General features: G+C 41.3%; 1 protein-coding gene across 27 annotated transcripts in view; it reads left to right on the forward strand.

Moving 5' to 3' along the window:
• Nucleotides 1-16,298, forward strand: part of PXK (PX domain containing serine/threonine kinase like) — a 94,996-nt gene that overhangs the window by 37,229 nt on the left and 41,469 nt on the right. For 13 of the 27 annotated variants that reach the window (XM_035275922.3, XM_054245808.2, XM_054245806.2 and 10 more), the window contains exons 3-4: nucleotides 531-578; nucleotides 14,531-14,717. The exons of 7 other annotated variants lie outside the window; for them this stretch is intronic. In XM_035275922.3, coding sequence (XP_035131813.2) covers nucleotides 531-578; nucleotides 14,531-14,717 — 235 coding nt within the window. The remainder of the gene's footprint in view (nucleotides 1-530; nucleotides 579-14,530; nucleotides 14,718-16,298) is intronic. 7 more of the 27 variants (XM_078351299.1, XM_078351297.1, XM_078351294.1 and 4 more) reach the window with 1 other exon arrangement.

The raw sequence follows: 16,298 nt of genomic DNA on the forward strand, positions 1-16,298 counted from the left end.
TGTGTAGACAAGGGAAGGTGGACTATCTGTTAAGAAGGGAAACCCTGGGGAATCAGGGTGAGGTGTGGCAGCTCTGCCTGTAGTGCAGTCCAGTGTCCAGGGTGGTGGGAGCTCACTTGGGGGAAGTTTGATCCAGGACAAAGGTGAAATGGCCTCAAAACTATCCCATTTCCTCTTGCGTTGATTCCATGCTCCGTAAAACTTTCGAATCATTCATCTTTCTAGGTGCCTGATTAATAAGAAAGACATTTGAAGGGCTGTTTGTCATGAAAACAAATATTCTCACTTATCTTCTGGCATCTTGTGAATTTGGCAGGCATTAACCAGTTTTCCATGACCCAGCACTGCTGAATCTGTTTTCTGGGCTTGTCAGGTTAAACAGTTAACCACCAGCTATAAGCCCTACTACCTTTAGCACAAGTGCCTGAACTCTAGAGTGCCAGTATTACTAATGCGAATACATATTAAATAAATAAGTGAAAAGAGATAGTTTTTGCTGAATCAAAACACTACTGTCTTTTCTCTTACAGATTGTTAGAAGATACAGTGACTTTGATTTGCTTAACAACAGCTTACAGGTACATGTTTTGAAATTCTGATTACACACATTGATTACTTGGGGTGTCTAAAAAACTCATTGGAAATGGCAACACCAGAAACAAGAAATTAGCACATTTCCCTGGCAAAGAAAATAAATTGCTACTTTACATAGATAATGTGTGGCTCTAAAAATAAACTTTTGGGAATCAACATGTGATTTATAATTAATAGTCACCTTGCAAACAAGTACAATGTGCCAGACTTATCCTTACCAGTCATAGGAGGCTGATGTAATATCTCCTTTTCACAGATGAGGAATGATTACATGGATTGCTAGCATTGTTCACTTAGATGGAGCTGGGACTCTGACTCTTTGGCTATATAGTCAGCTCTGCAGATCAATATTCAGCAGTAACTGTAGAGACTCAGCCTTTTTCTGTTTAACATTTTTCTCCTAAATATGTATTTAGAAATCCCTTTAAATGTTCCTAACTTGAGGGCCATAATGGGAAGAAGCATGAGCTGCAAGGTCTTTGTCTAGAAATGTGGAAGGGTCCAAGAGGGGCTTTAGCACCTTAGGCAGTCCTGGCAATACCAGCCATGTCTTCACCTGGCAGGCTGGTCTTCCAGTGCCTTGGATTACTGAAGACTATTGTACACGTGTGTGGCATACCTCAGATTTGATTGGGAACATAAAATTCTTTAAACCTGTGGAAGAGTGCTCGGCTTATGAGATAAAGGACTCGGCCAGGAGGGAAAGGACTACTCCCGTCATTGGTGAGATAGCCATTATCGCTCATTCTGAGTGACTTCTGATCTTGCACACAAAGGTCAGGAGGACCGTCTACTAGGAGGAAGAATAATACTTCTTTTCCTTCAGAAGGCCACATTTTGTTGATCAGACTTCAGAAAATAAGCACTTTGGAAGCACTTCACAAGGTGAAGCACTCCTCACCTGAGGTCAGGAGTTGGAGACCAGCCTGACCAACATGGCCAAACCCTGTCTCTACTAAAAATGCAAACCTTAGTTGGGTGTGGTGGTGGTACTCACCTGTAATCCCAGCTACTCAGGAGGCTGAGGCAGGAGAACCACTTGAACCCAGGAGGTGGAGGTTGCAGTGAGCTGAGATTGTGTGACGTTGCACACCAGCCTGTCTCAAAAACAAAAAAGGAAATAAGCATTTGTAGAGCCCAAATTTTAACATCATTTATAACACTGCTGAAGGCATGAATGCCTTATTTTCCTTTTGAAGGAAGTGGCCCTAGTATCTGCAGACATTTATGTAATTGCCATACTTGTCATGCATTTGACACATACTGTCTTTTTGTATTTTAATTTTAGTATGACCCATTTGAGTCTTCAGATAGAATATTGGCAGAGATCAAATTCTCATTGATGGGTTTAATTGGTTTTATTTATGGAGTTTAATAGCATCTTCTTTGTACTCAGCCAAGAGCTGGGCCTACAATGACATTGTAAATGAGGCATCAATGTGCAGTTTATTCCAGCAGTGGATTTTCTCAAGCCATCCTATCCCCCATGCAGTGGCCCATGTGACATTTCCACAGTGGTGTAGGCATTTGGGAATTAACACTGGCCTACTAAGTATGTCTGCCTTTATGCTCGAGTGAACCTTTGCTTGTGTATAAAGGGGTAGTGATCTTTATACAATGTCATTCAGCCAGGCTGAGTAAGAATTGTGGGAGAAATATTTTTGAAATTGGAATTGCTGGCTGGGTGCAGTGGCTCACACCTGTAATCCCAGTACTTTGGGAGGCCAACACGGGAGGATCACAAGGTCAAGAGATTGAAACCATCCTGGCCAACATGGTGAAACCCTGTCTCTATTAAAAATACAAAAATTAGCCAGGCATGGTGATGGGCACCTGTAATCCCAGCTCCTCAGGAGGCTAAGGCAGGAGAATCACTTGAACCTGAGAGGCAGAGGTTGCAGTGAGCTGAGATCCGGCCACTGCACTCCAGCCTGGTGACAGAGTAAGACTCTGTCTCAAAAAAATAAATAAATACATAAATAAAATAAGCTGAAATTGCCTAGAATTAGCCTTTGAGAATAGAGGGTGGGAAGGAGAGTTTTATCTCTCATTTGCTTATACTTTGGGGTAATAAGGCTTACTTGCCATGACTCTTCGCTTATGGCCTTTTTAACATAGTGGATTTTATTTTTGCTTCAGTGTAATTTTACCTTTTGAAATGAGTACTTTCAGTGTGAATCTTATTTCAAATGCAAATATCCCCATATATTGATGTTGGCTTGTGTTGGGCAGAATATGGCCAGACATCATTTCAGTGGGAGGTTTTGTTGGATTCAAGTAAACAAACAGAAGAAAGTACATACAGCTTTTTGGCAATGAAATAATTTCAAAACAATCTCCATAAAACAGACTGAAAAGACTAAAACCTCAGAATAAAACTGTGACCATGATTTTCAGTGTCCAGTTACCCTTTTGACAGATAAATGACTTCCTGCTGAAGAAAGATAAAATGTACATATTCAGAGTTATCTGAGTCTAACAGGAACATGTCTAAGTGAAAAAAAGCAGAATGCAAAATTATACATCCCATATAATATAATTACATGACATGTTTGGAAAACAGGGTTGCAGGTAAACATGCCAATAATGGTGATCCCCAGGTGGCAGAATAATAGGTTATGTCTTTTTCTTTCTTTTTTTTTTAATGTTCTGTACTTTCCAAGTTCTCCACAAAAAAGCACATGTAGGCTATGTAAGAAGAAAAATAGAAAAAAGCTGCATTTTCCAACCTTTTTTTTTTTTTTTTTGAGATAGAGTCTTGCTGTGTCACTCAGACTGGAGTGCAGTGGCATGATCTTGGCTCACTGCAACCTCTGCCTCCCGGGTTCAAGTGATTCTCCTGCCTTAGCCTCCTAAGTAGCTGAGATTACAGGCATGTGCCAGCACACAAGCTAATTTTGTATTTTTAGTAGAGACGGGGGTTTCACCATGTTGACCAGGCTGCCAGACTTTATAGTGAGCATATTTTGTGAAACAATGAAGAAAAATCACCGCCTTATTTTAAATGCACCGTCAAATTACCAGGTGTCTAGGGAGACACCACACAACGAAGAGAAAGAAGCAGCCTGTTGAAATGTTGGGAACTGGGCAGAGAGATGGAACTGTCTCTGTCCCTTAGACTTGAGAACGAACCCAACATTGCCTCTTCCAGCGTTGAGACCTTGAGTCCATCATTTCTTCTCTCTGGTCTCACTTTTGCCGCTGAAATAAATGGGTTGAACTAGATGACCTTTTTTTTTGAGACGGAGTCTTACTCTGTCGCACAGGCTAGAGCACAGTGCTGCAGTTTTGGCTCACTGCAACCTCTGCCTCCTGGGTTTTAAGCAATTCTTCTGCCGCAGCTTTCCGAGTAGCTGGGATTACAGGCACCCACCACTGCACCCGGCTAATTTTCGTATTTTTAGTAGAGACTGGGTTTCACCATCTTGGCTAGGTGGGTCTCAAACTCCTGACCTCATGATCTACCCACCTTGGCCTCCCAAAGTGCTGGGATTACAGGAGTGAGCCACCACACCCAGCCAAACTGGATGACTTCTGAGGTCTCTTATAGCACAAATATTTTGTAATTAGAATTTTACTGCCCATTGTTGACCTCGGAGAGACTTGACTGTAATCCGGGGACAGCTGGGGATTGAGACAAATTGAGGGTCTGTTGAGAGCTTAGAACCCCCTAGTCTATTGACTGGAATATGGTTGAAGGCAATTTGCAGATCATTAAGATCTGATGTTGGAAGTAAGGAGCATAGAACCGATTGAGTTTGAAAGTTTTTCCTCCAGATAAAAGCTAGGTTTCTTGAAACTGTGATATAGTTTGTCATGTAATTTATTTTGGGCTTTAGATCCCAATTTGAGAATCTTTCACTGCTTTCCAATTTCTTTTTTTTCCTTGAGACAGAGTCTCACTCTGTCACCCAGGCTAGAGTGCAGTGAGTCGAGATTGCACTCACTGCAACCTCCGCCTCTTGGGTTCAGGTGATTCTCTTGCTTCAGCCTCCTGGATAGCTGGAATTATAGGCGCCCACCATTGAGTTCTGCTAATTTTTTTTTTTTTTATCCTCAGTAGAGATGGAGTTTCACAATGTTGGCCAGGTTGGTCTTGAATGCCTGACCTCAGGTGATCCGCCCGCCTTAGCATCCCAGAATGCTGGGGTTACAGATGTGAGCCATGGCACCCAGCCTCCCCCTTCCATTTTCATTCTGCAGTTGTACATGGAACTCTGGAGATTCCTCTGCTGGCTGTCATGTTCTCTTTTTTTTCTATAAGGAACTCAAGAAGGGAATCCATATAGCATGTTAAAGAGGAGGAAGGTAGTGACAGTGAGATGATGAGGCTTTCTGGCTTGAAGTCATCTGTGTGGAGGTGTCTGGGAAATCAGTGGCTTAGAGACTTTATTATTCTATGTGTAGTATTCTTTTCCCCTCCCTTCTAATTAGCCATTGGATTTCTAAATTTTATATTCTACAATTGGTAAGAAGTTAGAAATTCTAGGAGAATGCTAAAAGAGAAATTGTCTCTTGAACAATCTTTTTTAAGAGGTGAGGGGTTTTTTTTTTTGTTTTTTTTTGAGACGGAGTTTCACTCTTGTTACCCAGGCTGGAGTGCAATGGCGTGATCTCGGCTCACTGCAACCTCCGACTCCTGGGTTCAAGCAATTCTCCTGCCTCAGCATCCCGAGTAGCTGGGACATGCGTGCACCACCATGCCCAGCTAATTTCTGTATTTTTACTAGAGACAGGGTTTCACCTTGTTGCCCAGGATGGTCTGGATCTCTTGATGCTTAGCACAGATGGCAAGGTATCTGTGCTATGTGAAAGCTGTGAAATAGTGCTCTAAGAGTTGTCAAGAGCTGTGGTTTTACATCTTTTCCTCATTGCAAATTTAGTGACTTTCTACACATTATATGGAAGTAAGTGACTAGCAAATAAAACAGTCATAAATACAAAGCAAAGGTTGCACTCCCCCAATCCCGACTTAGCCCAGGTCTGCGATAACACCATGTTAAAGGTGCAGATAGAGACTTGGCTCAAAAAGGCTTGGAGATAAGGAAGATTGGAATATAATGAAGGTTTTGTCTGTTCCTTAACTAAAGTGCCTCTATGTATATTCTTTTCTATTTGTAGCAGGAGAAATTTGGTGTGGCTCAATTTTGGAACTGTATTTTGAAAATGGCTTTGTCTTACAGCTTAAGGAATAGACAGGTGGAGGGAAAGTCACGTAAAGGAGCAAGTTTGTGTAGCATGTCCCTCTTGCCCCTTTTAATCATCCTTCTTTGATACGGCCATCCTGGTGGGCCGCCTTTGCCATTTCCATTTTTGGTTTCTTTCCCAGAAAACTGTGTGCAGGTGATTCCATGTGCCATTATTGAAAAAAAAAAAAAAACTTTTTAGATTGGTGCTGGTGTAAATAGCCACTATCTCTCTTGGGTGTGTATTTTAAAGTTTTTTTTTTTTTTAAATTAATGCCAAAAAGCAAATGCATAATTTGTAAACTTAATTATATGTCTTGTATCTTATTAGCTTAGTAGTTGGAACCACTTAGTCTTTAGGTGCGAGACTGTTGTTAGATAGTACTGAGAAAAAAAATGTATGTGTTATGAGACTGTACATTTTTTTTAAAAAGCAATATGCAATAAAGAGATGAATTCATTGGGTGTAAAAAAAAAAAAAAAAGAGGGAGGAGGGTGAGTGGCCGCTGCTGCCGCCAGTCCGTCTCGGCGCACCTTGGCCTCCCAAAGTGCTGGGATTATAGGCGTGAGCCACCACGCCCAGCCCAAGGAGGCGAGGTTTTAATATAACTTACAGGTTGCATTGTTTGAGTACTTTTAGGTATACTTTTTTGTGAGATCTTAAACATAGGGCTGGAAAACTACCTCTGGTCTGTCTGATATAGCAGTGCCATTGTAATTGCAGCTGTTGGCAAAAGAGCTCTTTGTTTCACCTGATAGTTTGGAAGAACTGATGGGATGTCTGGGCAGAGCCATACATTTAAAAAGGTGAAATGACGCTTGACAAAATGGATTGGTTGAAGCTTGGAAGCCACAAAGTTCAAAACAGATACTTTATGAAATTCATTCTCACATCCCCACAATGAAACAAAAGGAGCCAGAATATTGGTATTTGAATCCAATGATGTCAGATGTGACTCCTCTCTGAGTGATGTGGATTCAGTGGGGGTTGCTGCTGTGTAGTAGTACAGGGAACTCTGTCGATACTGGGTAATGGATTTTTAAAATCCTTGCTGCATATACAATCAGTTTGATAAACAAAAGAAATTTTTTCTTTAATTGAAAAAAAAGTAGTAAACGAACATTGTAAACATTCTACAGTAGAGAAATAAAAACTAATGAGCCAACCTGCTCCAGGAGGTGGTTATTGCAAAGCAGTTGCTGTGAGTCCTCCCAGACATTTTTTGTGCCTGTGTAACCATATCCCAGGCGAAAACAGCAGGTTCTCAGATCACATTGTTTTGTTCAACATTGTGTTTGGTTGTAATGTTGATGAGAAAAATATCTATCCATGACCAAGGCTACTCTGAATGGAGTTTGCATGTATTTTCTCTGGGTGCTCCAGTTTCTTCCCACATCCCACAAACATACAGGTTAGGTAAACGGGCGTGTCTGCATAGTCCCCACGTGAGTGTAAGTGTGTGTGAGTGCATCCTGAGATGAGGCGGGCTCCAGCCACCTGAGACCCTAAACTGAAACATTGCGTAAATAATGTTTATCTTGTTAACATTATAATGTTTATCTTGTTATCTTGTTAAGTTGGCAAAATCTCACCAATGCTAAGCATGATTATTGTCTTTTAAGTAATTTTCCATTTCTTCTGGATTCATTAATGAGTTACATTTTAATATCTACATAATTGCTTTAAGTAATGAATGTTAAGTGCAAAAATACACCAAGTTAACAACAGTTACCCTCTAAAATAATAATTATTATCTTGTTTTCATTAATCTTTCTTAAATTATGTATAGGTTATACTTATTTCAGTGTTTAATATTAGACAACTTTTAGGTCTTTAGAAGTTTGCTGATATTTTTGTGACCAGAAATATGCAGTAGGAAGTTAATTCTTGTCTATATAAATTAGCCTGGCTGGGCGTGGTAGCTCATGCCTGTAATCCCAGCACTTTGGGAGGCCGAGGCAGGTGGATCACTTGAGGTCAGGAGTTCAAGACCAGCCTGGCCAACATGGTAAAACCCCATCTCTACTGAAAAATTAGCTGGGCATGGTGGAAGGCACCTGTAATCCTAGTTACACTTGGGAGGCTGAGGCAGTAGAACTGCTTGAACCTTGAAGGTGAAGGTTTCAGTGAGCTGAGATTGTGCCATTGCACTCCAGCCTGGCGACAAGTGTGAAACTCTGTCTCCTAAATAAATAAACAAGCAAGCCTGTGGTAAAACTGGTCTTGTTACTCATTTTGCTTAAAGTCCCAGTTTATAAGAACCTATTGACAACATTGAGTGATGACTTGCAGTACACACACATAAATGAGATGATATTCTGCAACTTCATAAAATAGTTTCAGGAAAGATACATCAGTTGTGTTTTAGGTAATTACCCTTTATTTATTTTTTTGAGACAGAGTCTCACTTTGTTACCCAGGTTGGAGTGCAGTGGCACCATCATGGCTCATTGTAGCCTCTGCCTCCTGGGTTCAAGTGATTCTCATGCCTCAGCCTCCTTAGTAGCTGGAATTACAGTTGCATACCACCATGCCTGGCTAGTTTTTGTATTTTTAGTAGAGATAGGGTTTTGCTATGTTAGTTAGGGTGGTGTCTAACTCCTGACCCCAGGTGATACATCTACCTCAGCCTTCCAAAGTGCTGGGATTACAGGTGTAAGCCACCGTGCCTGGCCTACCTTTGATTTAATTCATTATGCCACTGAAAAAAAAAATAAAGTGATTGGCTTGTATGTGCAGTAGCTAAGTGATGTACTTTCTTCATACCTATGCATTTTATTCAGCTAAAAAAGAAACTTCTATTAGATAATGCCTAACTGTATAAATGAGGCAAACGACATAAAATTTAATTATCTTATTTGGAAATGAGTTATGCTGTGATAGAAAATTTGCTTTGTGTATGCTCTGACATATTTTCATAATTGTGCTTGAGAAACTGGCAATTTAGAATTTTCCACCAACCTTTTTATCTTGTCCAGTATCAAGTTCAAGGTCTTCATTTGGCTACATCATTGTTGTTTGAAAAATACAGAGTGGAACAATTTCAGTTAGGCTGCCCATTTTAATGGTTTAGATTACATCCTTTTCTGAATTAAAAATGCCCTTCTCTTTAGACCTTATCTTAGATCAATACACATGCCACTGGACTGCTCTAATATAAGCATAAGTCTAGAGTAGCACTACTTTTTGAAAATGACTTTGCTCATTAAATTAAAAGACCAACCTGATGCTTTGCTGTTTTTGTTTAAAAAATAAGCTCATCGTCCCAGCTACTTGAGAGGTAGGCTGAGGTGGGAGGATTATTTGCAACCAGGAGTTCCATACATAGTGAGACCTATCTCTTTCTAAAAATAAAAAAGAAAGAAAGAAAGAAGAAATTAAAAGTTTTAAATAATGTAGAAAATGATAGTAGATTGAGTACCTGTATTTACTTTTCCTCCTTCCCCAAACCACTCTAGAATAACAGTGAATTGTTTATATATACATATGCACCCTCTCAAGAACAAACAGAACAGGAGAAGAAAAAAAACACAATAAAACACTTTTTAAAAATTTATTTTATTTTATATATTTTTTCTGAGACAGAGTCTCGCTCTGGAGTGCAATGGCATGATCTTGGCTCACCGGAACCTCCGCCTCCCAGGTTCAAGTGATTCTCCCCTGCCTTAGCCTCCTGAATAGCTGGGATTACAGGCACCCACCATTACACCAGGCTCACTTTTGTATTTTTAGTAGAGACATGGTTTTGACATATTAGCCAGGCTGGTCTCAAACTCTTGACCTCAGGTAATCAGCCCACCTCAGCCTCCCAAAGTGCTGGGGTTACAGGTGTGAGCCACTGCACCCGGTCCACAATAAAACATTTTAAGCTGAAATCCAGTGGGTGAAAGCTAATTGATTAAGCAGATGTAGAAAGGCAGAATTCTGAGGTGGGAAGCAGATAATCTCATTGGGTCTCAGTTTACATCACAGAACCCCTGGAAGGTGCCAGCATTGGTAGTACCAAGTGCTGCCCCCAGAGTAGTGTGACAGTCAAGCTAGAATCAGGAGTTGCAAGTCTGTTTAAGAAGCAGTCAGATCCCCAAGTCTTCCACGTCCATGCAACTTATGCCTGCCCTCTGACTTCCAGCAAAAAACTAGAAGTTTATTTTCTGGAGAGAGTCAAACAGTCTTTAGGCTGGGAATGCAGGCACAGTTGAAAACATGTACATACAGCTGGGCACAGTGGCTCATGCCTGTAATCCCAGCACTTTGGGAGGCCAAGGTGGGTGGATTATGAGGTGAGGTGATTGAGACCAGCCTGGCCAAACCGCTCTCTACTAAAAATACAAAAATTAGCTGGGCATGGCGGCACGTGCCTGTAATCCCAGCTACTTGGGAGGCTGAGGCAGGAGAATCACTTGAACCAGGGAGTTGGAGGTTGTAGTGATCATGCCACTGCACTCAGTGCAGCCTCAGGATCATGCCACTGCACTCCAGCCTGGCGACAGAGCGAGACTCCATCTCAAACAAAGAAGAAAAGGAAACATGTACATACTATCATGAGGACCGCACTCTCTCCCTAGCTGCCTTCTTTCTCTCAGCTTCCAGAATTCTGGCAGTCAAGCCTTAGACTTTTTAGGCAGGAGATTGGAAGATTGTTTTGGGGGGAATCTGTTCAACCTAAGAGGAAAGAGCTAAAGGTTTGTCCAGTGAAACAGCTGCATAGGGTCATCTGGTAAAATAAAGCCCACAGTAGATAAACCCCAGGCATTCACCCAGAGGTTCCAGTCAACTTTTGGTGCTCCACTCTTGAATATGAGCTGATAACTAAAGGTCACCAAACTCCTCCAGGACGATGTTTTATTTCTTTTTATTTTTTTAATTTATTTAATTTAATTAATTTATTTATTTATTTTTGAGACGGAGTTTCGCTCTTGTTACTCAGGCTGGAGTGCAATGGCATGATCTCGGCTCACCGCAACCTCCGCCTCCTGGGTTCAGGCAATTCTCCTGCCTCAGCCTCCTGAGTAGCTGGGATTACAGGCACACGCCACCATGCCCAGCTAATTTTTTGTATTTTTAGTAGAGACGGGGTTTCACCATGTTGACCAGGATGGTCTCGATCTCTTGACCTTGTGATCCACCCGCCTCGGCCTCCCAAAGTGCTGGGATTACAGGCTTAAGCCACCGCGCCTGGCCTATTTATTTCTTTTTAAATGTTTTCATTGGATTTGGACTTCATTTTTTTTTTTTTTAAGACAGAGTCTTGCTCTGTTGCCTAGGCTGGAGTACAGTGGTGCAATCTTGGCTCACTGCAGCCTCTGCCTCCCGGGTTTAAGCAATTCTCCTGCCTCAGCCTCCCAAGTAGCTGGGATTAGAGGTGCTCAACACCACGCCCAGCTAATTTTTGTATTGTTAGTAGAGACAGGTTTCACCATGTTGCCCAGGCTGGTTTTGAACTCCTGACCTCACGTTATCTTCCCACCTCAGCCTCCATAGTGCTGGGATTACAGGTGTGAGCCACTGCTCCCAGGTTGCCCTTTATTTTTATACCTAAGGACTACTTTACTGTTTCTCCATGTTCAGTACTTAGCTTTGGTTAGAAATTTGCCACGTTTTTCTTCATCTGTTTCTGAAGCATTAGGGTTTCACCTGCTTGGTGTAAGTTGCTTCTTAATTTTCTCCTTGTGGATATGTTTTGTGGACTCTGTTTTTTCTAAACTTCATTGCTCACATCCCACAACATTATCTTCCCATAATTCTGGCAGAAAGGAGACCTGGGATACTTCCGAAGTGTAGCCCTTAAATCCCAGTTCCTGCTCATACCCGACTCCCACCATGAAAGGAACCACTGGCTCACTGCAGCCTCTGCCTCCCAGGTTCAAGTGATTCTCTTGCCTCAGCCTCCCAAGTAGCTGGGATTACAGGCACCCACCACCATGGAAAAATAGAACCATCAGGAAGCAGCAAGTATTCAGTGAGAAGAATGCTTTAGGCACTTCAGAAAGATTGTCTTTTGTCTTCCTAGAGAGATAAGAAATGATATTACATTCAAGGTGCTATTAAGGAAACAAAAGAATAGAAAAGAGTACTTACAAAGAAAAAATAAGAATAGACAACTATTTAGAAGGGTTGAAAGATAAAGGAAATACTCTTTAAAAAAAGAAAAGTGAAATACAAAAATTAGGTGGAGTGGTGCACAGTTCCTCAGGAGATTAAGGTGATAGTATTGTTTGAGCTCAGGAGGTTGAGGCTGCAGTGAGTGGTGATCATGCCCCCTGTACTCCAGCCTGGGTGACAGGGTGAGAGCCTGTCTCAAAAACAAAACAAAACAAAAGCAGAAAATAAAAAAGATAAAATTAGAGGAACAGTCCAGGAAGTCCAACACTGAAAAAGAGGAGTTTCAGTAAAAGAAAGCAGAAGCATGGAGGGGAGGAAATAATGACCAAACAATACAATGAACTAGCAAAGAACTTAAGGAGATTAGTTTTTAGTTTGAAAGGACTGAGTGTCAGCCTGGGATGAAAATAGACACATGTAAGTCAGAAACCAAACTGAGGTCATAGAGAAGATCCTGAAAGCTTCTGGAAAAACAACGACAACAATAAACAATGGATAAAGAATCAGTATGATTAGCTGTGTGTGGTGGCGTGCACCTGTATCCCAGCTACTTGTGAGGCAGGGGTGGGAGGATCTCTTGAGCTCAGGAATTCGAGGTGACAGTGGGCTATGATCATGCCACCATACTCCAGCCTTGGTGACAAAGCGTAGACCCTGACTCAAAGAAAAAAAAAAAAGGCATCAATATGCTTGAACCTTTAACAGCAGCACTAAACTAGAAGACAACCAGATATTTCTTTAAAATCCTGAAGAAAGGCCGGCATGGTTGCTCACTCTTGTAATCCCAGCACTTTGGGAGGCTGAGGAAGGCAGATCATGAGGTCAGGAGTTCGAGACTAGCCTGCTCAGCATGGTAAAATCCCATCTCTACTAAAAAGGTGGAAGTTGCAGTGAGCTAAGATCATGCCACTGTACTCCAGGCTGGGCAACAGAGGGAGACTTCATCTCAAAATAAATAAATAAATAAATAAAAATTTAAAAAATTAAAATTCTGAAGAAAAATATATTCCCAACTTAAAATAAATCAAGTATAAGGGGAGGATAAATATTTTTCTATATATGTAAGGTTTCAAAAAATGTGTCTCTTGCTCTTCTTTTTAAAGCTGACAGTGGGTACATGCTACCCAAAACAAGGGAATATGTACAAAAAAGGAAGATGGGGATAGAGAATGCGGTTTTTCAAGACAAAGGCAAAAAGATCTCTAGGATGAGGATGAAGGGAGGTCCCAGGATGCTCGCTTTGCAGTAGTGTAGGGACCGCCACTCCCGCTTGGAGCAGGTTGGTGGGCTCTGGAAGGTACTCTCCAAGAAGACAAAACTGACGCCTCTGTATAACCGAGTGTGTTGAGAGAAGCCTTGGATTCAGATTTTCCAGTTGAATAGAAAGCCAAAAAAAAAGACCATAAGTTGCTGTAAAGGAAAAGTAAGCATGACTCTAGCTCATTTGTGAATGTTATTTACCTAAGGTAAATATGAATATTATACCAAATAATAGTATAATGATGTCAGGAAGATTAGGGACAAGATGTGTGTGAGATGAGGTCAGGATTGTGAAAGAGAACTTATTACTCATCTTCCATAATGAGAAATCTGTAGCTAATGCCTAAAAATGAAAATTCAAGCCATGACAGTGTGAGCATTCCCCATTGTCAAAAGAGCAGCTGAGAGTCTCAAATGTGGCTGCCTTAGGGGAGTAGAGAATGGCTGTGTCACCTGGTAGCAGGGGTGAGGGGTGTCATGGGACTGTCAGTAATAATTTAAGAAAGAGAGTTACTCTTGAAATTATGTTTTTGTGCAACTTTAGTAAAAATAAAAACATATTTAAAAAAAAAGTTCTGAACTTAGTATACTTGACTGGGCACAGTGGCTCACACCTGTAATCCCAGCACTTTAGGAGACCGAAGCTGGTGGATCACTTGAGGTCAGGAGTTTGAGACCAGCCTGACCAACATGGCAAAACCCTGTGTCTCCTAAAAATAGAAAAATTAGCTGGGTGTGGTGGCACATGCCTGTAGTCCCAGCTACTTGGGAGGCTGAGGGAGGAGAATTGCTTAAAGCCAGGAGGTGGAGGTTGCAGTGAGCCGAGATCACGCCACTGCACTCCAGCCTGGGTGACAGAGTGAGACTGCATCTCAAAAATAAAATAAAATAAAATAGCTATGCTTAATACAGTATTTTAGGGGCCAGGCGTGGTGGCTCAAGCCTGTAATCCCGGCACTTTGGGAGGTCGAGGTGGGTAGAGCATGAGGTCAAAAGATCGAGACCATCCTGGTCAACATGGTGAAACCCCGTCTCTACTAAAAATACAAAAAATTAGCTGGGCATGGTGGCACGTGTCTGTAATCCCAGCTACTCAGGAGGCTGAGGCAGGAGAATTGCCTGAACCCAGGAGGCAGAGGTTGCGGTGAGCTGAGATCACGCCATTGCACTCTAGCTTGGGTAACAAGAGTGAAACTCCGTCTCAAAAAAAAAAAAAAATTTTATCAATTCTAAAAGCAGTTTTTTTTGTAATTTTTATATCACTGAAATTAGGATGCATCTTAAAATCTACATTGTCTTAGGTTTAATGAAATATGACGGGTCAAGATATTTGTATTGATTCTTATTTGTGGATGACATGAGTGTAACCTTTGTTGTTTTTTTTAAGATTGCAGGCCTAAGTCTACCTCTTCCTCCCAAAAAATTGATTGGTAACATGGATCGTGAATTCATAGCTGAGAGGCAGAAAGGTCTTCAGAACTATCTCAACGTGATCACCACAAATCATATATTGTCTAATTGTGAGCTGGTTAAGAAGTTTTTAGATCCAAACAATTATTCCGCAAACTACACTGGTAAGCGATGGAATCTGTGAGCTATGGTCACATGGCTAAAGAGGCCCTTGCTGTCCCTTGCTGGAGATAACATGTGGGAAAAACTCTTTCTCAAAATGGGGATGTGTACACATTTGTTATAGGGTATTATGAATTTACTAAGATTTTCTTGATTGTAGTTTACTGTAGATGTATAAGAAGAAAATAATTCCAAAATGTTTGTAAAGTCTGCACAGAAAAATATGGAGGACAAATTGTTGTATGTACTTACACTCTTGTCTTTATTGTCTTCCCTGACAGAACAGAGAGTAAAATAATCCACAAAAGGCTGGGCGCCGTGGCTCTCGCCTGTAATCCCAGCACTTTGGGAGGCCGAGGCGGGTGGATCACCTGAAGTCAGCAGTTCAAGACCAGCCTGGCCAACATGGCGAAACCCCGTCTCTACTAAAAATACAAAAATTAGCCAGACGTGGTGGCACATGCCTGTAATCCCAGCTACTATAGGGCTGAGGCAGGAGAATTGCTTGAACACGGGAGGTGGAGGTTGCAGTGAGCTGAGATAGTGCCACTGCACTCTAGCCTAGGCGACAGAATGAGACTCCAACTTAAAAAACATTTTCACACTAATGCATACAGTAATTTTTATATTAATTTTGACCTCTAATCAATATCTTAATTTGATTTGTATTTGGCTGTTTTTGTATGTACAATATGTTATATGTTTCTGTTTTTTTCTGGAAATTTAAACACAGCAGTGATTCAGAAGGATCCTTTCTATATCTTCCTATTTGCTTCCTGAGACCCACTCAGTGCAAAGCATAGGAGATTGTTCTCTTCCAAATCTTTTCTGGATCAGGGCAGCCGCCAAGCAACTATGGTGGAAAGGGCTTCTCTTCCAATACCAACCGCACTCAAAGCTGGCGTCAATAACCTTAGCCTGATGTGGGCAGAATGTGAAACTAAACATTTAATACATTCCGGTGTCACTTTGAAGAGAACAATAGAAACTATTGTTTCACCTGATTTGTTAAAGACAAACCATGCTTTAGAGACCAAGTGGAGCTATGGATATTGTTAATTTCCTTGCTAAGAGAATATATCGTATCAGATAATTGAGTCCTTAAAACATTGTTTTTGAAGTAGAGAGAGGCACTTTTATTCCTATTTCATTTTTATTTATTTATTCACACGCATTCATTTACCAAAATATTCCTATTTCAGAGAGGCAAAACAGACGTCTACTTGGCAGGCACCAAGTTTTCTCCATAGTAGAATCACCTGGGGAGCATTAAAAAATTCTCATGCCCAGGCTGCATGCATGCCGATTAAATCAGTCTCTGTGGGTGGAGCTTGTAGTCTGTAAAGCTTCCCGAGTGATTCTAATATGGAGCCAAGTTTGAAAACCACAGCCCTTGAGGCTTGTGACTCACAGTGTGGTTCTCTGACCAGCAGCATTGGCATCACTGGGAGCTTGTCGAAGGTGCAGAATTCAGTCCTCAACCAGGATTTGATTTTAACAAGGTCTGCAGGTGATTTGCATGCACATTAAAGCATAAGCCTTGATCTAGAATGTACCTACCATTTTCTAACCAAAGTGCTGTG

This window comes from Callithrix jacchus, chromosome 15, assembly GCF_049354715.1.
Source record: "Callithrix jacchus isolate 240 chromosome 15, calJac240_pri, whole genome shotgun sequence".
Taxonomy (NCBI): domain Eukaryota; kingdom Metazoa; phylum Chordata; class Mammalia; order Primates; family Cebidae; genus Callithrix; species Callithrix jacchus.